The sequence below is a fragment of the Nicrophorus vespilloides genome, unplaced genomic scaffold (genome assembly GCF_001412225.1).
Source record: "Nicrophorus vespilloides isolate i.1.1-1 unplaced genomic scaffold, Nicve_v1.0, whole genome shotgun sequence".
Lineage (NCBI taxonomy): Eukaryota > Metazoa > Arthropoda > Insecta > Coleoptera > Silphidae > Nicrophorus > Nicrophorus vespilloides.
The window spans coordinates 480050-503585 of NW_017100101.1; the positions used below are offsets into that span (position 1 = coordinate 480050).

The 23536-nt window shown below is 37.9% G+C and overlaps 2 protein-coding genes across 8 annotated transcripts; both read right to left on the reverse strand.

Moving 5' to 3' along the window:
* Positions 1 to 867: 867 nt before the first annotated feature.
* On the reverse strand, positions 868 to 16838 carry LOC108568071 (myosin heavy chain, skeletal muscle-like). Of its 5 annotated transcripts, XM_017928976.1 has the most exons (26): positions 15620 to 16838; positions 13280 to 13432; positions 12829 to 13025; positions 12727 to 12754; positions 12621 to 12649; positions 12392 to 12476; positions 11938 to 12120; positions 6348 to 6371; positions 6141 to 6236; positions 5905 to 5979; positions 5801 to 5842; positions 5611 to 5742; positions 4936 to 5542; positions 4787 to 4879; positions 4295 to 4416; positions 4162 to 4224; positions 3891 to 4100; positions 3754 to 3816; positions 3587 to 3682; positions 2966 to 3106; positions 2727 to 2861; positions 2206 to 2667; positions 1765 to 2154; positions 1311 to 1705; positions 1117 to 1252; positions 868 to 1057 (listed from the first exon to the last, which is right to left on the reverse strand). In XM_017928976.1, exons 1-26 carry the CDS (start codon positions 15803 to 15805, stop codon positions 929 to 931), a joined length of 4272 nt encoding a protein of 1423 aa, XP_017784465.1. In that variant the 5' UTR covers positions 15806 to 16838; the 3' UTR covers positions 868 to 928. The 5 variants fall into 5 exon arrangements, with proteins under 5 accessions (XP_017784465.1, XP_017784466.1, XP_017784463.1 ...); XM_017928977.1 differs by lacking the exon at positions 11938 to 12120; XM_017928974.1 differs by lacking the exons at positions 11938 to 12120; positions 12392 to 12476; positions 12621 to 12649; ... (2 more) ...; positions 13280 to 13432; positions 15620 to 16838 and adding exons at positions 6658 to 6705; positions 6772 to 10626 and having other exon boundaries at positions 3891 to 4031.
* A 1186-nt stretch (positions 16839 to 18024) lies between these two features.
* On the reverse strand, positions 18025 to 22974 carry LOC108568093 (ras-related protein Rab-5B). 3 transcript variants are annotated; one of them, XM_017929011.1, is made up of 5 exons: positions 22858 to 22974; positions 20080 to 20329; positions 19393 to 19682; positions 19203 to 19327; positions 18025 to 18053 (listed from the first exon to the last, which is right to left on the reverse strand). In XM_017929011.1, the coding sequence occupies exons 1-4, from the start codon at positions 22859 to 22861 to the stop codon at positions 19215 to 19217; spliced, it is 657 nt and encodes a 218-aa protein (XP_017784500.1). In that variant the 5' UTR covers positions 22862 to 22974; the 3' UTR covers positions 18025 to 18053; positions 19203 to 19214. The 3 variants fall into 3 exon arrangements, with proteins under 3 accessions (XP_017784500.1, XP_017784499.1, XP_017784501.1); XM_017929010.1 differs by lacking the exon at positions 18025 to 18053 and having other exon boundaries at positions 19038 to 19327; positions 22858 to 22973; XM_017929012.1 differs by lacking the exons at positions 18025 to 18053; positions 22858 to 22974 and adding an exon at positions 22218 to 22494 and having other exon boundaries at positions 19215 to 19327.
* Positions 22975 to 23536: the final 562 nt, after the last annotated feature.

The window sequence follows — 23536 nt, forward strand, 5'->3', positions numbered from 1 at the left end:
ATGAGCGCGAGGTTCGTTTGGAGAACTACAAGGTTCCAGATTTGCATGGCAAACATGTTGCGACCTTGGATGACGATCTCGAGGAGTCAAAGAAGGAGATTCCCTACTTCCGCAACTTCGCCAACTTCACCGAACCCTACGAATGCACATGGGCTTTCATGAGTAAAGACGAAATTGCTGAAATCATGAAAGAGGAGCGTTACGAATGCATCAAAGCGATCCTTGGTGGGGATTTAACATTTAAGATATCGAAGACCGAAATTCATTGTTGATTTCATGATTCCTCCTCAGAAAGGAAACTGTGTCAGAGCTATCCGAAAGGAAGTCCTCGGTCGATAGTGCTTGACTTGCTGTACAGCTGCGTCAAATTTGGCAAATGTTCAAAATTTCGAGGAGAACAAGTCGCTGCCCTTCTGTCCATCTTTTACCTCACCCACAGATTCTTCTCTATCTCATACACGTCCACCGCAGAGGACTGCTTCAACTTCTTCAAGGAGATTCTCACGTTCCACAGCCTAGAAGTGAAGACGTCCTTCTAAGAGCAGTACCATCTTTAATTCTCGGTTATTTTTGCAGTACGTCCCCAGTCACAAGTTGATCTTCGAACCTGACGAAGCCCACATGGTTTTCAACTACTTCTGCAAGATGTACTTGCGTCACTTGCCCATCATCCGCCTCCTCAGTTTACCTAACTTCTCGTTCGAACTCGACCTAACCGTCGAACCTCCACCGGTCTTTAAAAAGATAAAAACCAAAAAAGATAAGAAGAAGAAGGGCAAGAAGGGCAAACGAGGAAAGAGTAAATAGTATTATCGAAACAATATTTTAATAATATCAATACAAATATATATTTATAAAAAATGCGATGCATAAAATTGCAAATAAAAGCAAGTCTTACTAAAAGTAAATATTATATAAAAAACAGTCTTCAGTTGTCGCGAGAGACGACGTAGTCGTGCTCGGTCATGCGGTTCTTCCAAAACCTGTTGTTCCTTTGTAACTCTTCAGTTAAACTTTCCACTCGATGCAGCCATACCTGAGGAGCGGTTTCGTTGTCCTAAAAGTATACGATACTAGGTAATTTGATGAATAAATATGATTAACCAATAATTTCACCACAGTTTCCCATTCTGCTTCGCTGCTCCAACTGCATGGCGGGCTCTCGCAAGAGCCTAGACTCCATCCTCTGGGAGGTGTGGCCACGCGGTACGGTGACTCTGCCCTCTGGCCTCTATTCTTCGTTTCCATGGAGCTACAAACAAATTAACAATACAATTAAAAGACTAGAGGAATCATCACTGACAACGTACGCAATCTTCTCGTTGAGCTTGGATATAATTGTGTTCTTAGACTTGATCTTATCGTTGAGCTCGACGTTGAGTTTCTGCTGTTCGTGTAACCAGCTCTTCACGTTGTCGATGATGTGCTTGCTTTCGGTGCAAAGAGTTTCTTTAATAGATTTAGTGTCACTTAATTCCATCTCAAGTGTAACCACGGATTCTGTCTTCAATTGACAGGCGTTTTGCAAAGAGCGAATTTCTTGCGCTAATGCAGTGTTTTTCTCCATCAGGAACTCCTTGTCCCTTTGAATCACCTGCAGCTCGGCAAGACATTGCTCCAATTCACGCATCATGATTTCATTCTTCTCATCATTCTTCCCAATGACCATTTTCAACTTTCCTACTTGCGTTTGAAGTCTATCATTCTGTGAACGGTTACAAAATTAGATAATGTTATTAACAAAATAATTACTTGGAAGGATACCTCGCATTTCATCAATGACTGCTGTTGTATCAACGAGTTGATTTCATTTTTCAAACCGCAAATTTCTTCTTGATGCAACTGTGACTCACTCGATACTGCCACAAAGTTGCCTTTGAGCTCGTCCAGTTCCTTATCCTTCTGAGACAGTTCACAGTTAATAACTGCCAGTCGCTGCTCCAACGTCGTCACCACATCGATCAATCTATTCTGCTCTCGTTGATACTCCCTCATATCTTCGTTATGAGCCGTTTCTCTGAGCGTTTTCTCTTGTATAAGTTTCATCTCGTCCTCCGTGGTTTCCGCAATTTTATCGCGTGCTAATTCCAATTCTCTCTCAAAACATTTGGCCTTTGTATCGGATGCAATCAGCTGTTCCTTCAATCCCGTCACCTAGAATACCAGTTATATAACTTAGTTTTCAATACATTAAAACTGTATTACCATCAAATTATATTTCCCAATTTCGTTGCAGTGTCTCTCCTCGGAACCGCGCAACTCCATCTGCACGTTCTTCAAAGTATTCATCGAAGTCGTATAATCGGCTGAGACCATATCGAATTCTTGATTTTTCGTAAAATACTTTGCCTCTAGTTCCTGCACTCTCTTGATTTCCTCCTTCCTAATATTTTGCACCTCGAGCAACCGTTGCTTCAGTCCGGATATCTCGCCACTTGAACTCTCCAGTTTTTCCTCTAATATCTGTATTTCCTTCTTGAAACACACCATCTCGCATTCCTTCTTCGCAACGGCCACCTCCAAACTAGAAACTGTCTTCTTCTCATTCTCCAAATTTCGCGTCGTGAAAGCCAATTGATCAGACAACGTGAATATCTCTTCCTGCATTCTAACTATTTCTTTCGCCAATTTACTGCTTTCATCCTCCATCAGCTCCTGCTCCCTCGTCTAATGTGAAAACCAATTTTATAAATAATTAATTTTGTAGTGATTAACCTTTTCCTCACCAAAATCAAATATAAGTTTCTCAGTTCGTTCTTGCAGTCCATCAGTTGCGTGTTGAGTTCCTCCACGAAAGCTTCCTGGTCGACCTTCTGCACTTCGAGCTGCATGAGTTCTTGTTTCAAGTGCGTACACTCATTCTGAAATAATTGAAATGTAAATATGCTTCATATTAAATCGATGTTCTTGTTAATTGTAAAGAGTTTGACGTTATTTAGAACAAAGATATCAGAAGAACAAATACCGTCAACTCTTTAAAGAGCTGCTGATACTTCAGCACGCGTGATTCATTGATGTCGATATCCTGGCTGTTATAAAATAAACCCTCTTCGAGAAGTAAGTTCTCGTCCCGAAGCCTCTCGACCAGCATTTCGAAACACTCAAACTGAAAAAATAATAATAACGAACAGTCCAGATCGAAGATAAAAAAACTGCACTCTCGCAAGGACTCTCGGGATGAACAGGAAGACGGATATAAGGGTCGGAATCATAAGCGAAAAAAGAAACATAAAAGAAACGATTCGAATGAATTTATTTTAGTTAATAATCGTTCATGCCCAAATCTGCTATACTATAATATAAATACTACAATGGAAAGCTTTCGAAACAAGAAAACACAAATTATATTAAAATAAATACGTTCCCAAAATTAATGAATCACGGAATGGTAACTACGTAGTTTAAGTTTCGGAATGTTAAGTATTCTTAAGCATGCGTCATGCGTCGGAAAGAAAAGGAAGAAAACAGATTAAATCTGCGTCCGTCACACTTCATGTACGTTGTTGGCTTTGTGGACGTTTACGGTAGGCGCAGGCTGTTGCTTGGAAGCAGAGCCGAACCACCGCGACGCCCAGCCCAAACCTACTTCCTGATCCGTTCTGGTCCGCTGCTCATCCAGTCCCTGTTTGACGGAAACCAGCGCGTCTTGTAAATTACCTATAGTCACTTTTTGCTCCGATATCTAGAAGGACACATCAGCAAAACAAACAAAAACCAATTCTGTCAAATAGTCAAGAGATGCAAGAATCTCACCTCGCGTTTCAAGTTGCTTTCGGACGATTCCAGAACACTGATTGAATTTAGATATAAGTCAACCTGAGTGTAGAAGTACAAGGCCAAGGTAGTAAAAATAATACTGTAATTGTATTGGGTGTGGTGCAATCACTTACTGCTCTTTGCAGGTTTTCGGAGCGTTGTTTCTCATCGTTGAGATTGAGCAGCAGGGTCTGAATGGTCTGCTTCAAGTTGCATACTTCGCGTTCGCGACATCCACGCGCCGCCTCCACCTCGCACTCCATGGTCCGATAGGCCTGCAATTCATTTTCAACAATATTTAGTGTATCGTTTTGGATGTCTATGATCTCATCCTTTTTACTGATCTGCAAGCACACGAACCAGGGCGAAAATAAAGAAAGAACCAACTTCCATCCATCTACTTACCCATTGTACTTGCTCTTCCAACTCGGCGATACGTTGATGCGCCAATTTAACTTCATTCTCCTTCTGAATAATTAAAGCAACAATTAAAAGATACTAAATTATTTCCGAAAATTTACAATCTCTCATTACATACCACAATAATCCTGCTGACGCTGTCTTTGATTTCGTGAACGGTGCCCTGTAGCTGACACCAGGGTTGCGCATTCGTCGATATCGCCGTTAGCTTTACAACTTTCAAATCGCCCAAAGTTTGATCTGCAATTGACAAAGAACACCATTTAGAGAAAATGACGATTGCGTTTTGTGGTTTACCGGAGCCGCAGGAGCTTCGCGAATTTTTCACGTGCACTTGCAGCTTCTGCGCCAGATGACCGGCCACTCTTTTAGCCACCTGTATCTCATCTTGTCGCAATTCTTGCCGTAGTTATTAGTAAAGAAGATTTTGTTAGTTGATTATTAGTTGTGGTATAAATAAAAAAAAACCTTCGCTTTTTCTCGACTGGCACTTGTGTTTCTTGTCTATAAATCTGGCGATCTTTCTCGAGTCATTGCGCGATGACGACGCATCTGTTCTCACATCAGATCATAAAGTATAAGTAGTGAGAACTGTTAAATTGACAATTACCTGTTTGTTGATCGGCGCTGTCGCTGAACGAGATCCTTTTGTCTAAATCGGGTTTCGTCGCGTACAGTGGCTCCCTGTGGCTTTTCGTTATTTCTTTAAAATAAATAATAATTTATTATTGAAGAGTAAAAGTGTGGATATATTTTTACCTGAAAAGTCATCGTCATCGAATAACGACGTATTCGATGGTTTCCTCCTGACTATCAGCATCTTGTCGTCGTCATCTTCAAGATCTGATTCTTCGCGACTACTTCCATGGTTACTACTGTAATAACGACTGTTGTCTCGGTTACCATCTCTCTTCGAAACTTTGTAGTTACGGTGGAAGTTCGATTGATTGGCATGGTGACTACGTTCTTCAGAGTTTGCAGTATCGCTATCATTGTAACGTCTATTGTCGTGTATGTTATGGTGTGTTTTGTAGCGACTCTTTTCGAGCAAAGAGTCATAATCAACATCATCGTGGTCGTCATCTTTACTGCGGCTTCTGTGTCGTCCCTTGGATCTCGTCCTCTTGCTCGGTTTCTTATCTCTATTGCCGGTGCAGGAAAGATCAAAGGTGAACACGCTCTCTTCGCGTTCCTCGTGCTCGTCGTCGTAGGAGCGGCTGCGGGCGGGGCTTCGACGTCTGCCGAATCGTCCCTTCGGACTGGATGGTCGCGACCATTGGACGCCCGTGTCCTTAGTCTCTATCTTCTTGGACAAATCCTTTACACATTTCTCCAACGATTCAATTTTACAACACTGCTCTTGTTTCTATAATCAGAATAAAAGAAAAAGACATAAAATATAACGCACTATCACTATCCGTGCTCAGTAAGAACCTCTCCAGATAAACACTCAATGGTGCAAAGGCAATCCTCGTTCTTCTTACGCACATCATCCAACTCAAAACGTAGCGTTTGAATCATATTCTCGGATTCTATGGAAATTTCTTCTGTGTGACTTAACCTCTCCTAAAAAATAATCATTAAAATATTTCTTCAGATATTCACTCAATTTATTTGATTTTACCAGCTTGTCCTGCATTTGGCAACAGTTATTCATCAGTTCCATCTGCAAATACAAGGAAAGTTTAGCTGATGCTACAATAAATATGCATTAGTATTGCCGCGTACCTTTTCAGCCTCTAAAATCTCAATTTTCTGCACGTATTCCAATTGGCATTCTTGCAGTTGACAATTCTCGCTGATCTGCAAAAGAAACAATAACTAAGTTATATTGAAATTATCGTCAATATATTGCGAAACAAATCGAAAGAGAGGAATAAAACGATTTTATAAAGATGCTTTTATGATGTTGTTTATTTTATTGAATACTTATTGTTGTGTTATTGGAATCGCATGCTACTTACCAGTTCTTCGGTTTTACCCTCGAGGGCCGCAAGATTGTCGGTGGACTTCCCGATGACCTCTTTCAGTTCGGAATTTTCCTCCTCTAGCTCCATCAACTATCGCGAAACACACAATCACGTATTATCACCATAAGAACACTCAAAACAATCACATGGGAACGAAAATACATCAACGGGGGGAAAATGAAAAACAAAAAGAACCCTCACCTTTTCGCGCTCGAAACATTCTTTCTGCAAAGAGAAAAACAGAACAAACGAAAATGAGATTGTCTGAACGTTGAATTCTTTAAAATAAAATGACGATTGAAATGCAAAGAGACGGAGTTGCGAATTTCGTTTATTTGTATTTTAATTTTGATTAGTTGGTTGTGTTGTACGATCGACGGATAAGGGATGGATCTATGATGGTACAGGATGATTACGGTAAGGCTACGTCAGTTGTCGAGAAGAATTCGCGCAAAGCTTCTTCGTTCAACTGTTTCATGGCCGCGTTGATTTCTTCCAGAAGAAGATTCACCGTCTGTTTTTTGATGCAGTCGCTGCTGGAGGCGCAAATTTCCTTCCTCTGGAAATCATTCAAAATTAGACAGCTTTTTTAAGTCTCACAACAATCGCTCCGTCGCTTCCTTACGATGGCTTCGGTGTAATCGTGGATCTGGTGGAAACCGTCAAAGACAACTACGAGTCGGCGCATCGTCATCGAAACCAGATCGTGCATATCCATCAGCTGCTTATCCTTTTCGTGAAGGTCGTCCACCAGCGTCTGTCTCTCTCTGTGCATAGTATCCCAGATTTTTCTGTTCCCTGTATCCATAACAATGTCTTGCATCAATTTAGTATCGGATAGCTGCTGGCTACAGGCTGAATGATCGCTTCCGGTCAAAGGGATCATCGAATCCATGCCTCCGGCTCTTCTCAACAATTTCTGCAGCTCATCCTTTCCGATATTCAGCAGATCATTATCGTCTAATCCCAGCGACTCGATGAGGCTCAGCCGCTTCTCTTCGAGCGTCTCCTCGGCTTTTTCGATCATCACATTCTTCACCTGATCAACGAAATCCTCCAGATCGATATCCAATTTGAAATTGGAATTGGTCCTACTAATCTTGCAACAGTTTACCTCCTTCGGACGATCTTTGTAATCCGATAGTTTCGCCTGCAGAGGTTGCACGTTCACTTTTGGAACAACAGATTCAACGATTCCATCGTCGGACATAGCTGGGAAACTCTCGTTGGAAATCCTGTAGTCAGAGCTACTGCGCTTACTCTCTTTGGCTAACGAAGCCGCCTTATCCTCTATTACTTCCTTCACCTTCTTAGTGATTGTTTTTTTAAGCTTCCTCTTCATAAAACTCAGCTCTCTATTTATGTCTTCCTCACGAAGATTTCCAGATTTTAACCGCTTGATCATCATCTTCTTGCAGGAGAAACAGGACTCACGAACGTCGTCTACGATATCTGAGATGCCACTAATCGATGGCACCTTTTCCACTCCGCACACTTCCGCTAGCAACTTACCAGTCTCTTTCAGGTCGTGTGCCATCTGCGCACCCTTTTCTGCTATCTCCGATTGCAACTTAGCAAGCATTGCCTTCTTCATCTTTTTCTTGATCATCTTGATGTACAGTCGCGTTTCAGACTTATTTTCAAACGATTTATTTCTATCCCTAGCTAAAATGATACTTTTACTCTCTAGCGACTTGCTGCTCGAACGTCTCGCTTTCCTAGGAGCACCGATTATTTCAATCACAGAATCATCAGGGGGTAAATCGTATGTGATCTTCTTGATTTTCTTGTCCTTATCATGTGAATCATTTTCTGCTTTCGAAGATATCACAGGAAACTGATTTCGTGATGTTCCTTGCCCCATTGACCCAAATGAATCATGCTCGTCTTTCCTTAGCATTCCCTTTCTTGCAGTTGTTTCAGGTGCTTGGCTTCCCAATGGTATCCAATGTTTAACTGTTTCAATAAATCCACTTACCAAATGTTTTTCTTCCGAATTATGAGGAGATTTTCTCATATTCAGCGCATCGTATTCCTCGCTTGAATCCCAACGAAATCTACCTTGATCTAAGGTATCATTTCTATATGGCATTTCACTCTCAAAACTACTCACATATCTGGATTTCGCTGTTGATTTCTCTCGTGATAATACGTGCGAGGTCTTCTCAGGCATCCTATATCCTTGCATTTTGATATTTTCACCTTTATTATACTTTGGAGCATTTTGCAATAAATTCTGTTTCTTAGGGGCACCGATAACCTGTTCAGCAGTGTTTTGTTTATTAGTTCTACCCGTATATTTATGTGAACTATCTCTCAGATTCAACAAACTCTTAGAGGATCTCGCATTGCTATTATATTTCGTTCCTTTTTTATTGTTATATTTCGGAACTTTTCGATTTTTATCAGACGAATTTTCATATTGCATTTTGCGAGAAGACCTCCCATCCAAATCCATTAAGCTTTTCGAACTTTTTGGGCTCATGACATCTACATTGTAGTCATATCTGCGGTTCAACACGTTCGATGGCTTTTTGTAAACATCAATAAAGTTATTACGATCCATCGGTCTGTTATTGTACGACCGTCCACTTCTGCCAGATCTTGAATACGGATCATTGCTTAAACCATATCTAGGAGAGTTTATCAATTCTCCTCGAGAATTCCGCCGCATATTATTGGAAGATCTTCTGTTCAGATCGATCATACTACGTGATCTGCTCGGCCGAATGATCTCGCGTTCGAGATCGTCGTAAGGACTTATATTTGATTGATTGCTATATCTCCTGTCCAAAGCGTTCATGTCAAAACGGCGATAAGGATTGTTTTCAAATTCAAATGAATTTCTGCGGAATGAAGGTCTTCTGCGTAAATCTATCATGCTCCTCGTCCTTCGAGGAAAACGACTGAACGGATCACGCGGAACCATACAAGATACATCACTGTCGAATTGGTGGATCCTTCTACCATATCTGTCGAAATAGCTTGGTTCCATTAACGAACTTCTTTGATAAAGTGAATTTACGGGTCTTCCATACGCGTCTACAGTTTTGTTCCATCCCATCATTCTATTCTTATAAAACCTGCCCCGCATTGGATCGTACATCCGGTTATATCCCAACGGTCTGATCAAACGACCGTACGAATTTCTGTAGTACATATCGTTGTACGGTCTATTCAAATCGAATAAACTTCCGGATCTACTCCTTCTCATCATATCATCTTCAACGTCGTCATCTTGAGGGTTTACGCAAGAGTTGACGAAATCGGAAAATCCGCGTGTCTCGTTACGCCTGGGACTGTAATAGGGAGGCATATCGAATGATCTTTGTCGATTCAAGAACCAGGAAGGTATGTATCCCATACGCATCAAACTACTGGATCCCATCAATCTGCTATTGTGCGGACCGTATCTGTACGAGCTTTGGTATCTCGGCATCCTCATCAATTCACCATAGGAATTCAAATAGTACATTCTTCTTTGCGACTTTCCATTCATAACATCTCGTGATCTGGAGGGCCTCATCAAAACATTATCGTTATTATAACTGCTCCTCGACGTATCGCTGCCTCTTACATTCAACGAGCTCTTGGGTTCCACTAATTTATCCCGATTCCTCTTCTCAGATATATTCCTGCTCTGCATATCGTAGGATGACTTCATATCCATCAAACTTCGAGACCTGCCTGGCCTCGCAAGTTGCGCATTCAACTGGGCATGATCTGCGGTGCGTCGTTGCTTCGATTTGTTAGAATTCTTTGTCGCGGCTAAACCGTCAAGTAATCTACGGTTTGTCTTGGGTATTTCGTACAATCTAGTTTTATCCTCGAATTTTGGATGTAGTCCGCTCTTCGCGTTGTCCAAACCGCTTTGCGTTAGCGACGATTTCATGGGCAAAGCTTCGCCTCTCTTCTCAGCTGAGAACGGCGTCGTTTCCAACGGCCTAACGGTTCCGGGTAGCTCACTTCTTTGGCCCTGTAGATCGTGCGTTTGCAGATTAATCTCGTGGCCGGAATCTACCTCGTTATAGCCACCTTTCTTTGGCCACACGATAGCTTTTGCAATTGTACTAGGATCAACTGTTTTATTTCTTTTGGCATCACGTTTCCTTCTGCTTTCGTGTACCGGTATGAATGAGCGATTCGCAATAAAAGGTTTCGTTGGTGTCGATTCGTCACGCCTCGACTGCGAATCTTGAGATTCTATAGGTATTTCTTGTTTATTTATCTTTGTTGCAACATCTCTTTCTGGTTCATAGTTTTCATGATCTTCGGGCCATGTAATCTGTTTGAATCCTTTTTCAGTGTTTTCTCTATAAGATTTATTGCCATCACTATACGCAGACCGATTTTCATCTAAAGGTTTAAATCTTCTATGCTGCTTCTCATTGTCGCTAGGATACATCTTTCCTTGCGGACGAGAATAACGATCAGTTTGAGGCCACGTAATTTCTTTCATACCTGTACTAGTATCTAAATTATCTTTACCATATCTTATACTTGCATTATCATAAAGAGAAGTAAGTGGAACATCCGATGGTTTTGTCTGTTGCACGTTTTCTTTTAAGAATTGATCTTGCAATTCGTTTTTACCAATGGTAGAAATAGGTTGTAGATTATCTTCTTCTTTGCTGTTATCATGGAGAGTTCGAAGTGGAATTTTCAATGTAGTTCCAGGTTGCTCGACTTTAGGCTGAATCGTTGCCGAATGGGGCCAAGTGATCTGCTTCTGTCGACTGGCGACTCGGATGATGTCATCTTCGATCGCCTGAATAGATTTAGTTTTGCAGAAGTTCTTGTATCCGCTTGATGGCTCCTCATAGATGGTATCCAGATCTTTGCAGTCGCAGTTCTCGTCTTCGTCTACGACGCTGTGGCAGATCTCGAATGCTTTGATGGTCGTGATGGTCGAGGAGGACGGGGGACAAATGCAGACGCGCGTTCTATTCTCGAACTTGGACAGTAAATTTTGGCATTTCGCCTCGAGACCGGCGATCAGCTCAACGGTATTCCGGGGACAAGCCCAACAAACCTGCGTTTGCTTCTAAAACAACGAAACGAAAACAAAAACAAACACAGAAAGAATGATAGGATGATGAATGGAAAAATATTATACAAATTAAATACGAAATAAAATCAATTAATAAACGGACGAATTAGATTTGCTTTCGGCGCAACACGTCCGCACTCTTGCACTTGTCGTGCAGACTTGTTTCGGTAAATTTGCTCTTCTTTTTAGCTTTGTAATCGAAGAGGAACGGATCCTTCCTGAATGATCGTGGAGGATGCGAATTCACCACCTCGAAGCTGCTCGGCGAGTCGGACGTTCTATCCTTCTCGGGTTTTTCGTTGACGGTATCGCGATCGCCGGATTGTCGCAAGTCTTGGTGGTTGTTAACGCATTCGTGGACGATCCTCCGATTCTTGTAGACAACCTGGAGTTGATCCCCGTCAACTATGCGGAAGGGTTCCTTGCCGATCGTGTCTTCGCACACAAAGATCAGCGAGTTCCGCTCGTGACAGCGGTAGCGCTCCAGGTTCTCGTGCGTCTGCACTGGGCAGCTGACGTCGTCTTCGGCGGGGATCAGCGGGCTCGACGATTCGTGTTCCAGCTGTACGGCCTTCACAAACATACACATACATGGATTGATCAGGATTGGGTTGATTCGGTCAAGGAGGTGGGCCTCATAGGATAAGAAGTAGGAGGCCAAGGTCTCTAGCTCTTGTTCTCTCTCTCTATACAATCTGCTCTTTAGCATCAGCAGTTGTTGTAGTAAAATACTACACTGACCTCGAGTCGCAGCTGCTTGATCTCCTTGCGCAGCTCCTTGATGATGTCGTCCTTGAAATGGGTCTGCTGGTCGGCCTTCCGGCACTGTTCCTCCAACATTTGAACGTCCCGCTTCAATGCCACGATCGCGTCGTGCTTGTCGGCCACCTCCGCGGTCAGGGCGTCCCGCATGTCCAGCATTGACTATAATTCATTCAAATTTTGAAACGGCAACAATCGTGTTTCAATTGCAAGTACAACAAGAATTTTACATTCAAAATTTGAATGAAAAATGCCAAGCGCGTCTACTTATTTAAATTTTTTTTCATTGTTTCAGATTACGAAAAATCTTCGGATATAGAAAACGCGCGCGCAACTCGGACCGCGTGTTTCCACTTCGAGTCTAACTTTAGATTGCAACAATTTTGCATTTTTCATACAAATTTTGTAAAAAGGACCAAACTGTACGACTCACCTGTTTCAGTTCAGCATATTCGGTTGTGACTACAGTCGGTGCTGATTTTAGCTCCTTAATTTTCTCCTCCAACTCCCGAATTTCCCTGAAAAAAGAACAAAAAATAAATATCTTGGAAATGTAATTATATTATATGAATAAATTAAGACATATTTTGAAGTATTAAATATTAATAAAATAAACGTATTAATTTTGAATCATCAGTATGAAGAATAAAATAAATACTCACTCTTCTTTCTCGTGCAACTCGACAAGAGCCTGCAAACATAAAAAACAAAATAAATTAAATAATTAAATCTAATCAAATGCAGTTTTCCATTTTTTTTATTTTCTACCTTATTCGCGTGCAATCCGTGGAAATTTCTAAAAAAATGTGAAAAAAGAAAGGAAAGATCAGTGATGGTCCCTCAGAATCGTCGCTACAGAAGAAAACTTACGACTTTATCCTAGTTCTAAGTTGGTCCACAACGTCTTCGTCCATTGTATAGAAATGGTAATCGTCAAAGTTAACTTTGTTTCCGTTGCAGTCGGTCTTCAGTAGTGTTAAGAGATTGGTCAAATCGCTGCGTAATCGTTCCGTCTCGCGAAACTTTTCCTCTAAATCGAATGAGTAATCTTTATATCCGTTCATCACCTATCCGAAGAGAAGAGACAGAACTTAAGTAAAAAAACAAATATTTACATAAAAGTATGAAATTAGAATTGTGTTTGATCTTAAGATCAATCCTCGAACGTTTGAAAATCATGTTAATTTAATAGTTTGAAATATAATAAATAACGAATAAAGGAAACACAAAATTAAAGATGCCATTAGTAAATCCTCAAACAAAAGCATCGATCTGTCAAGCTTTAAAAAAGTGCTGTGTAATATATGAAAAGTTTTAGTACCTCGTTGGCGCGTTTGGAAGTCTGCTTCAATTTTTTCTCCAAAGCGATGACACGTTCGGTGGCTTCCAGTTCGAGCTCTTCCACGCTCCTCACAAGCATCTCATTCTGCTCGGTTAGATCTCTGATCCAATCCTGCTGCAAATTTAACTTTGCCTAAAAACAAAACATTTTTTTGTGTATAATCTCAACTAACAACCACTCATCGCTCATCTTTTGTAAAATGGTAAAATGGTAAAAAGAATATAAAGCAATACGACTAATAACATATACTTGGCAACAAAAGATAACTAAAATATGTGTTTTAGTATTTTCTAAAACATTATTTTTATTAATTTGTGCATACATTTAATTTTTACCATAAAATAGAAAGTAAAAAAAATGGAAAAGGTCAAAGCTAAATAATAACCAAGGCTTCAAACTTGAAGAAACATTTTCTTTAAACCGATCTCTCAAAATCAAATCAAATTATTAGCACTTTTCCTCAATCATTAATCAATAACCCAAATTTACGTTACCAAAATTTAAAGATTGCTATTATAGCGAAATTATTAGTATGCGAAGAAAAATCGCACGTCTAGACTTTGCAACCATTAAAGACAAACAACAAATAAACAATCACAAAACAAACACATATTTAAATTCAGATAATTATAAACTTCGCTTTCGATTTACTGAATTTAGTTTATATACATACACTAAAAATAAAGAATGAGTGTATATAACATATACTGACGCATGAGAAAATAACTTACACTCTTTTTATTTTAAAATGAAAATAAAATAACAATCGGTAATTAAACACGTAAACGTTTTTTGTTATATGCCAAACGGTGGAATTTTTTTTGTCTACAATCGATTCGTCTTTGTCGGTAATTCGTGAATTTCCTTTTATCGTCAATCATGCATTAATGAAACATACTTAAATGCGTCGCAGTTAAATCCAAGAAACATTACAAAATATATTTATTACATTCTCATATTTATCAAACGAGATCTTTATAGTCATATAATAGGAGGCAAGCATCGAGTTTCCATATGGGAATTGATATTTCTACTTTGCAATTAAATATTTAAAAACAGCAAGAATTTGTGATATTTGCGAACACCATGGTTTATGTTTCAATTATTCATTACAGCTATAGCAAATAATTATTGTTTGTATTGCTGTAATTTTCGCAACTGTTATTCCAAAACCAAGTCTGTGTTGATCGTTAAATTAATATTCGATGTTTATGGCAAGTGCGTATAATTAGATTCTCAGGCCATTGACACCATTCGCAATTAATTAAATATTTTCATTAAATATCTTTAATGAAAAATACTTTGAACTAAATTGAATAACCAAGTCATGTAATTTCATTCTATTCTTAAATTACATGAAACTTGTTGCGTGCTTTGTGATTAATAGAAAAAATGATTTCAAGTGTTTCAACTCTTAATATTCCTAAAATACAGAAAATTCCTTCATTTCCATAGTAAAAAATAGAATTATATATTTTTTATCATAAAAATTAATTATATAATTTTAACATTAATATTTATTATGTGTATCACGAGTTTCAACGTAGTTTTCAATGTTTTTATTAATATTGCGTTCAAATACAAAAGAAAACTATAATTTAGCAAATCTGCATTGAATGATTGTTTTTTATTGACTCAAATTTACCAACAAATGTGTAATATAAACTAGGGCTATTCCCAATTTATATTTATCATATATTTATATATTATCGGTTCGTGGGATTCCATATCAAACATTGAGCAAATTGATAGAACTTGATTTTGAGAGCTTTATCAATCTTTGTTTTGTAAATAAATCAAATATAATTAGATACTTTTTAATAATCATGATGCGTTCAAATATAAATGCCATGAAGCAAAATTCCAAACTTCTATCATACATAAAACTTGTTGATTATTTCATACAGTTTCAATACAAGTTCAAAAAAGTTATAAATGAATGATTTCCTCAAATCTATATTTTTTATAAAACATCAGAAAAATTAATTGAATTATTAGAATTTGCGATTGTTTTGTTTGGGAACAAAAAAAAACTTTAAACTAAATAATTAGAGCCATTCATTAACTTGATATTGAGAAAGTCGATGGTTTTTTTTTATCAGTCTTTGTTTTCTTAATGCATAATTTAAAATTAGACTTAGACAAAGATGCGTTCTATTCTAAGCGGAAGGAAGAAAGGGGTTCAACACACGAAGAAATATCTAGGCGGGGGAGAAAGCAATGGAAAGGATTTTAAAACGAAACGTGCGTCCTAATTTCCTAGTCTTGTTTACACTTACGTACGTAACAGTGCACAGATTAAATTGTAGTTTTAGTTACCTGCACGGTGCAGTCTCCGCTGCCGCCCTCCTCGTCGATGAGCCTCATCTTATCCTCGTAGAGCTGCTTGAACTCGTTGATGATGTTCATCGTGTTTGACTCCAGTTGGCATCCGCACTTTGCGCGCCTCGACGGGCACCCGGCGCTCCCGCAGCCGCTCTCCTCGCCACCCCTCCTCTGCATCATCTCCTCCTCACCCACATCCAAACATTAAAAATAAATAAATAAATTGTATAAATTTTGGAGAACTCCAGCAAAAAGAAAAACTCTGTCAATATCGCACGTTGGACAAACGAGCGAACGCAAGTAAGGAAGAGGTCGTCCGACTCCCCACTTTCTCACTGTTTCACTGGAGATCACTCGGATTGCGTGTCATTTTATTTTTTCAAATCACGCCGCGTGTGTCAGACAGTCGGTAGACCTGTCAGGCCAGGGCCTCCTCGAAAACTGAACAGCATAGGATCGGGGGCGGCAGCGGCGACGGTGATGGCAAGACGCGCGCCCCCCTATCTAAATTTAGCGCCCGTCGCAAGAATAAACTCTGCCCCACAATTCCTCCTCGAGCCGAACGCTCTCTATTTCAACAACTCCTCCTTATCTAATTTACACAACCGACGGCTGTCTAAAACGTACGTACATGCCGCAAATCGAACTCCAGGCATCAATTAATTAAACCATTTGTTTTTCAATAACTCAAAACAAATAAACAACAGTTATAATCGAACAAATACGTAGATCAATTGTCGATTTGCTTGAGCGAACGCGTATCCATCGAGCTCGCCATAATAATTAGCGAAATTAATTACCTATTAAAATTGCGCTCTAGGCAACCCACATCGCTTCAAGTTTACGTAATAGTAAAGAAATTATATCAGTACAGCAAATATGTGGACATCGAACGCACTCAAGCGTTAATTTAATATGCCGTGAATAACGGGTCACAAATCAATCTACTTGCATCAAATTATATAATTGATACACATTTAACTTAATTGATTAAGAAGTGAGTATACGGTTTAAAATAATTAAGCAAGCTTAATATGGGAGTGTCTTAACATAGTTCCTCCCACTACACTACTCATTGGCGACAGCGATAAATAACAATTTTTCGAAGCTACCAAAACATATTTCCATTTTTTTCAATTACAATACCATTGAAGAAGTCAACAGTACCTGCAATCATCAATCATTTATTTTGTTAAATGAATTAAATATATAGTCCACCTAAGTAATTGAACACTCTGTAATTGAAAACAAAATTAAATATATAATATATAATTTTTTTTTACAATCTACTCACCTCCAGTTTTGTTTACTCGCTATTACTACGAAATCTCATAGATATTTATAATTAATTTACATGAAAACAATACATAATACGCGTGTAATAGGTTATCCATCACTGGTTTAAGATATCAACAATTTGCAAGTTTAAACAACATTATTGTACAAGTGACACAATGTTTACAAAATAACAAACCGTGCGTTTTTCAACATAAATATCTGTAAGCTAATCGAAAATTTAATAACACATATCACTTACCATATAAAATTAATCAATCGAGATTTTCGATTTGAGGATAAAGTTGGCTGGGTTTACAAACATTTTATTATACATTTCAATTTTTATATGTATATATATATATATATTGCGACAATTCGTTATTATTTATATTTTTTTCTTCAGTTTTAAACTTTTCTCGTTCTCAACTCTTTGTTTCTTTTTATATTTCTCGTCCTTTTTATTATTTGAGTATGACTTCTGTACATTTTTTTTCTGTGTGCAAACAGAATATTCTTTTATAATAATTAACTAATAATAATATAACCATAATAATTATAATAAGCAAGCAAATATTCAATCATTAAATAATAAAATCAATTATTTACGTTCTATTTATATATATATATAATTATAATCTTCATTTTTTCCTTTAATTCTTGTAGACTTTATTTTTTTTATCTTATATAATATATTTTATATATTATTATAATACAATATATGGAATCGAGGAGTGACAGAAGAAATTAGAAAAGAACCCATACGAACAATAACATTAATAATAATAATTCTTTCAGTGATTACCTTTTATGTTTGCATCCATACAAACTGTACAACCACCTTGTAATTTGTTTTTTTTTCTTTTTTATACATATATAACCTTATTTGTTTTCCTTTTTTAACTACAAATCTCCTAAATTATGTACTTTTTGTTTTTACTCGTTATATACGTGTATATATATCCCCGTTTACAATTCGCAACTACAATCCTGATCCTCTCTTCCTCAATATAACTTACGATTACCTTTTATTTCATTTCGGTTCTAATTGAGAAATAAAAAATTAATTAATGTAGAAATAGAGAAATACATTTTAAAAAAGAAAACCAACGAGGGAGAAATGATTACAACAGAAAATAAAATCCGCCGGATTCTGCAAAAGGAGAGAACAGACAACATAATTACAAACTACGGACGACAAAATCATTTTACAATGTTAATAAATTAGATGTTAAACAAAAAGAGAAAACCTATATTGAATACAATATATTATATGATTTGTTTTATATATATATATAATTCCTCTCATCTCAACTACCGACTATTCATATATATATAATAAATAAAATAATAATAATAATAATGAAGAGAAATCGTATCTACAAATTGTATTCCTTGCAAATCAAAAGACGATGCGTTGCTTAAAGAAAATGCGGTCCCCTTGATTTTTCATCTTTATTTTGTTATTGCTATTATTGTTATTGAACTTAAGTCTAATTGATCCGAGCTTACAGTTTGCATGTGCAAGGAAGGAGGGGCTTCGTGGTGGACGTCGGCGGCGGCAAAGAGGATATGGGATGAAGTAATTTCATAATCGGGTTGGATCGACCTGTTTCGGAACTCGAGGATTCTCTTCGTACTGCCAAATTGATTTATCTTTCTCATTGCTAGCCGAGTGTGCAGTGTTTAGTACGTCTTACATTATATAATACATAGTTTTGGAGCAAAATTGCGTCACAAACAATTTATTATATTTAAATCAAATGAATATAATATACGTAAATTAAAGCTTAAAATTTACTATCCTTCGAAAGTCGTAATCAATTTGACAGCAGTTCACTGGAATCTGTTTAATTTTTTGCCACTTGTTTTTGGTGTGTTTGTGTTCATATCGTTCAAGATCGATGATAAATTAAAATGCAAATTAAGTGTATTAGTATGTGTCATATGGGGTGGGCGTGTCTGGGGGGCGGAGCATGATCGAAGTTAGGAGAGAAAAATTACAAAGAAACGAAACAAAACGATTCCTAGAAAAGAAAATATACACTAATTGATTAAAATAATGTTTATGCAGAATGTAAATATATATGTATATATATTAATCACTATGTATATTATGTGTGGCGCGCGTACGGACCTCTCCTGACCTGAAAATCCAGCACCCCCGGATAGTAATTTTTTGTTTGTTGTTTTTTTTTTGTTATTATATTATATAATTCTTTTTTTTTTTGTTTGTTTTTTGTTTTGTATGCTATACAGTAGAATAGAGTATATATGTTGATAATGCTGCAACTAATCTCACCTTGCAGTGCGATCACTTGCAGCAGCTGCCTGCAGCCCTTGCACCCGTATCACCCTCCGCCAACCTTCTGCCTTGTCCGCTAGCGCTGGCCCCGCTCGCCTGCTCGTTCCTAGGCAATTTCTTTGCTGAAAATTAAACAAAAAAGGTTAAAAACATCGGATGAATATCATCCATTACACGATAAGCTCACCAATTGCCAAGAAGATATCATTGACGTTCATCGCGGTCTTCGCCGAAGTCTCCATGAAGAGCAGCGTGTTTTCGTCGGCGTAGTTCTGCGCCTCCTCAAACTCCACCATCCTCTTGTTGGCCAGATCCTGTTTGTTACCTGCGAGGGCGATCACGATGTTTGGACTGGCCTGGCGCTGGAGCTCCTTCACCCACGTCTTAGCCCTGCCAAATGTATCCTGGTTCGTAATGTCGTACACCACTATGGCGGCCTGCGCACCCCTGTAGTACATTGGGGCCAAACTGTGATACCTGCAACCAAGAAAAAAATAAACTTATCACAAAAATCAGTTACAATCAGATTTAGGTAAAGAATTACAACAAAATTTGCAAGAACGAGCGCAATATTCAATTGGCAGTATAACAAAATAAAGAAAACACCACCACGCACCATCGATTTTTCATTCAACCTTTTTGATCTTTAATGTTGATAATGTAAACTGTATATACAGAATATTACAAAAATGTTAACTACCTTTACGTCATTTTCTTTAACGTCAAATTCTTAATTTGCTTTAAAAATTGGCGAACAATAATTGTAATTTTAAAAATGTACAATGGTAAAATACGCTCACTGTAATCTCACATTTCGAGTCTCAACTTCTAGTAATAATTGTAAGTTAGCGTTACAACTGTTACTAATACTGACCGTTCCTGACCCGCCGTATCCCAAATCTCGAATTTGACTGTGGTGTCGTCCAGGCAGACAGTCTGCGTGAGGAAGGCTGCTCCGATGGTGCTCTCCTGGTACTCGTGGAATTGTCCCTTGACGAACCTCAGCACCAGACTCGACTTGCCGACGGCTGACTCGCCGAGCAAAACCAATTTGAACTGGCAGATCTTGCCCTGCGCCGAGCCGTTAGGCCTCTGAGCCGTTTGAGTTCTGGTGGCCATGTTTTCTGCAAAACAAAAGCAACGACATTAGAAACACTGTACGATAAGATAAACAGCAAAAACTAAAAATTGTCTCAAGACTAAAGTCTGCGTTGCGCCGTTTTACATAAACTAAACAACGTGTTTTGCAAGAAACTACGGATGGAAACGATTTTTTTGCTGCGTGTATGAGCTAACGCGATTGCAGTTTGTATGTGCAAATATGCACATCAAACAAGAAGTTATCTTAGTTTATTGCAGCCGCTATCTTGATAGCCACAGCTACTACAATCCACAGATTTCATTATATTTGAAATATGTGTAACATAACATAAAATAATAGAATCATCTAATTTCAAACGGATATTCCACTTGAAATAGTTAATCTTCTATGTTTTGTGGTATCAAGATTTAGAAACATCTTCATTTCCTGTTGGACACGTATCACTCTCTTATACAAATTACATGTAATTATTGTTATGCATGTATTAAAATATTCTTTATATTTATTTTTGATCTAAAATCATAATACTCTCAACGTAACCCTTACCTACAATTACATATAATGTACAAATTGTGAATCGATAAGATTATTGACGATTTTCAAGTACGCAAATCAAATTTGTTTAATAATGAATTGTCACATCGATAATAATTGAAACAAATATTAAACACTTGTATAATGATTGTTAAAATATATCAAAGAAATGAATAATCAATTCGCTTCTACGTTCGTTCGCAAATATGTTATCGAAAATTATAGAAATAGAACAAATTAAGGTGCGTTAGATTATTAATGTTATTCTGGGAAACGAAAGTTGTCTAATATTATAGGAGTCATCAATAAACGAAAAGTACAAAAAAATATATAGTATAAAACAAAACGTCGACGAAGATTTATTTACAAAATACGGCGATCGCAGCAATGCAACTGTTTTTATTGCGTTGCTTAGTTACATCATGCGCTGTTCGGTGGATTAAATGCAATGCACACCAAAACTGTTTATTAAATATCACGTGAAAAATGTCATATGAAAATTCTACTGAGATGGAAAAAACAAGGATAGCGATTTAAAGATCTGCACTGTGACCTTGACAATGGTTTCATACTTTTTTCGAAATACGCTACTCGACAGTCCGATAACAAAAAAAATAATCCAGGAAGACTAAATATTTGAGTAGCATGAAAGCTTCGCAAAGAACAAAAAATAAATAAACGAATAAACGAATAAAGTGGATTACAAAAAAAAATGCGCACACAATAACGCTTTCTCTTTGCATTTTTCTCTCTCTGTGTTTTGTTTTCGCACATGAAATACCTGATTATTTATTGTTGGAAGCAACGTCAGATGAGGCAACCACAACAAAGGAACCGCGACACGCGAAGGGGAGGAAACGAAACCTAGGAAGAGCTGTTATCAAACGAGTGGTGATTCATCCACGCAGAGTGGAAACTGGGCGTCCATTCGGCCACTTCTTATATATAAATATATATATATATAGGAGACAATAACTCAAATACAAAAGCGAAAAAACTAATTTCAAGGGCATATAATCAGGTTAATATTTATTATTTTCTTTCTACCCGATGATCTGTGTCAGCTGAGGTGACGATAACCTGCGGACGACTCTCTGTTCTCGCACTCTACGTATCTAATCAACAGGTCAGTCCGTTTTTTTTTTCATTCCCAAGGCGTTCTAAAACAGAAAATCCTCGGCTAACCAGCTTATGACGCAAGGGAGAGGATCGAGCTGGAAATAGAGAGAGAAGAAAGACGGAAGGATTCGCAAGAAACAAATAGATCGTAGAAAACAAATGAAGAAACAAACAACAACAATGGGAAGCGGTGTGTGTCTGAGACAGAGAGAGAGAACGAGAGACGAAGGAGATAGCAGCCTTCAGGGCCTACCTACCTTCTTTATCCGTTTCGCGTTTATTATCGTAAGGGGCGACTGTTCGGAGCTTCTTCTCTTTCCTACCACCACTTTAATATTACTTGTGGACGAAACGGCGCTATGAAATCCTATACATTGATTCCTAATGCACTTCACAGCTTTCGTGTTCGTTGCGGAACAGTCGATGGGACACCAAAACCAAACAGAACTCGATTAAAAAGACGACCAAAATGCACACAGAGTAAATGACACACAAGAGTTTGCACTTTCCACCGAAAGTTTCGCCTCCTTTTGACAGGAGACAGTGGCGGAGGTTACGGCGTTGCCGCACCTATGTGTTGGAATTCCAACAACAAATCTTATTGAACCCACATTTCAAAATGCAAACAATTATCAAATGTACATTCCTCCAACAGATCGTCCATCAAATGAATTTAAACCTGTACATGACCTAAAGACCAATACCTGATCGAGTTCATGTCGATTACAAGCATTTTTCGATATAAAAATAAGGACTATTGGCAACGGCGTCAACGTCGGTAGGACAGCGCTCTGCACGAAGTGCCACATATGTAATTTACAATGGATATAGTATTGCGCTCGTCTCGGGCCGATGAATGAACAATGCTTACGATCTTTTTCAAGTGCTCTAACTCACCCATATTAATTCGCTAGCAAAATCGACTCAAGACGTTTGGAATTATAGAAAACATAAAGCGATGTTTTGGCACCGACGCTACTGTCAATGTCAGTCGTGCAATCGGTGCGGGGGTGCACGGCGCCAAATTCAAATACACACCTTTTTCTCAAGTAGATCATTAATATTTGCAATTAATTTATGCAGTGCCATTAGATGGTTACGCTATGACTTAGACCAAAGTTCGAAAGTTGTTTCCAATTACGATATTATTGCATATTCATTTAAATTAACCTAAAACTTATAATTGAGCAAAAAATTATAATGTGAATCATTATTTCCGACCATGATAAACACTTTTATAAAGAAAATATAATTATCGATACTTTAATTTACATGACTTAGCTCAATGCATATTACTACTTAAAATGTATATTCCTAATATGCTTTTTTTAATAGAAATATACCGTGAACTTGCGTTAATTAATCCTCATATTAATTATAAAAAATTTCACAAATAAATCAATTTTTATTAAATCTAAATACAAATTTTAAAAGCAGATAAAACTTACTTGAAATGGCATTTGTGATGATAATGTGTACTGCTTAATTAAAGCAATATATTTTAATAAAAGATAAATGTTATTCCATAATAATATTAAATTGCAAGACAACTTATTTTTTTAAAATACCTATAAAA

Bases quoted from the DNA above. Each gene is read 5' to 3' on its own strand.
- LOC108568093 (XM_017929011.1), bottom strand. The intron at 19,683-20,079 runs GTCAGTATTAGT...TCTTGGTTGCAG, and splicing joins GATACGGCGGGTCAGGAACG to GTATCACAGTTTGGCCCCAA. The intron at 19,328-19,392 runs GTGAGCTTATCG...TTTAATTTTCAG, and splicing joins TGATATCTTCTTGGCAATTG to CAAAGAAATTGCCTAGGAAC.
- LOC108568071 (XM_017928973.1), bottom strand. From the start codon at position 10,605: ATGAAAGAAATTACGTGGCCTCAAACTGATCGTTATTCTCGTCCGCAA. The intron at 2,862-2,965 runs GTATTTGTTCTT...CAATTATTTCAG, and splicing joins AGCTCTTTAAAGAGTTGACG to AATGAGTGTACGCACTTGAA. The intron at 1,253-1,310 runs GTACGTTGTCAG...ATTTGTTTGTAG, and splicing joins AAGCTCAACGAGAAGATTGC to CTCCATGGAAACGAAGAATA.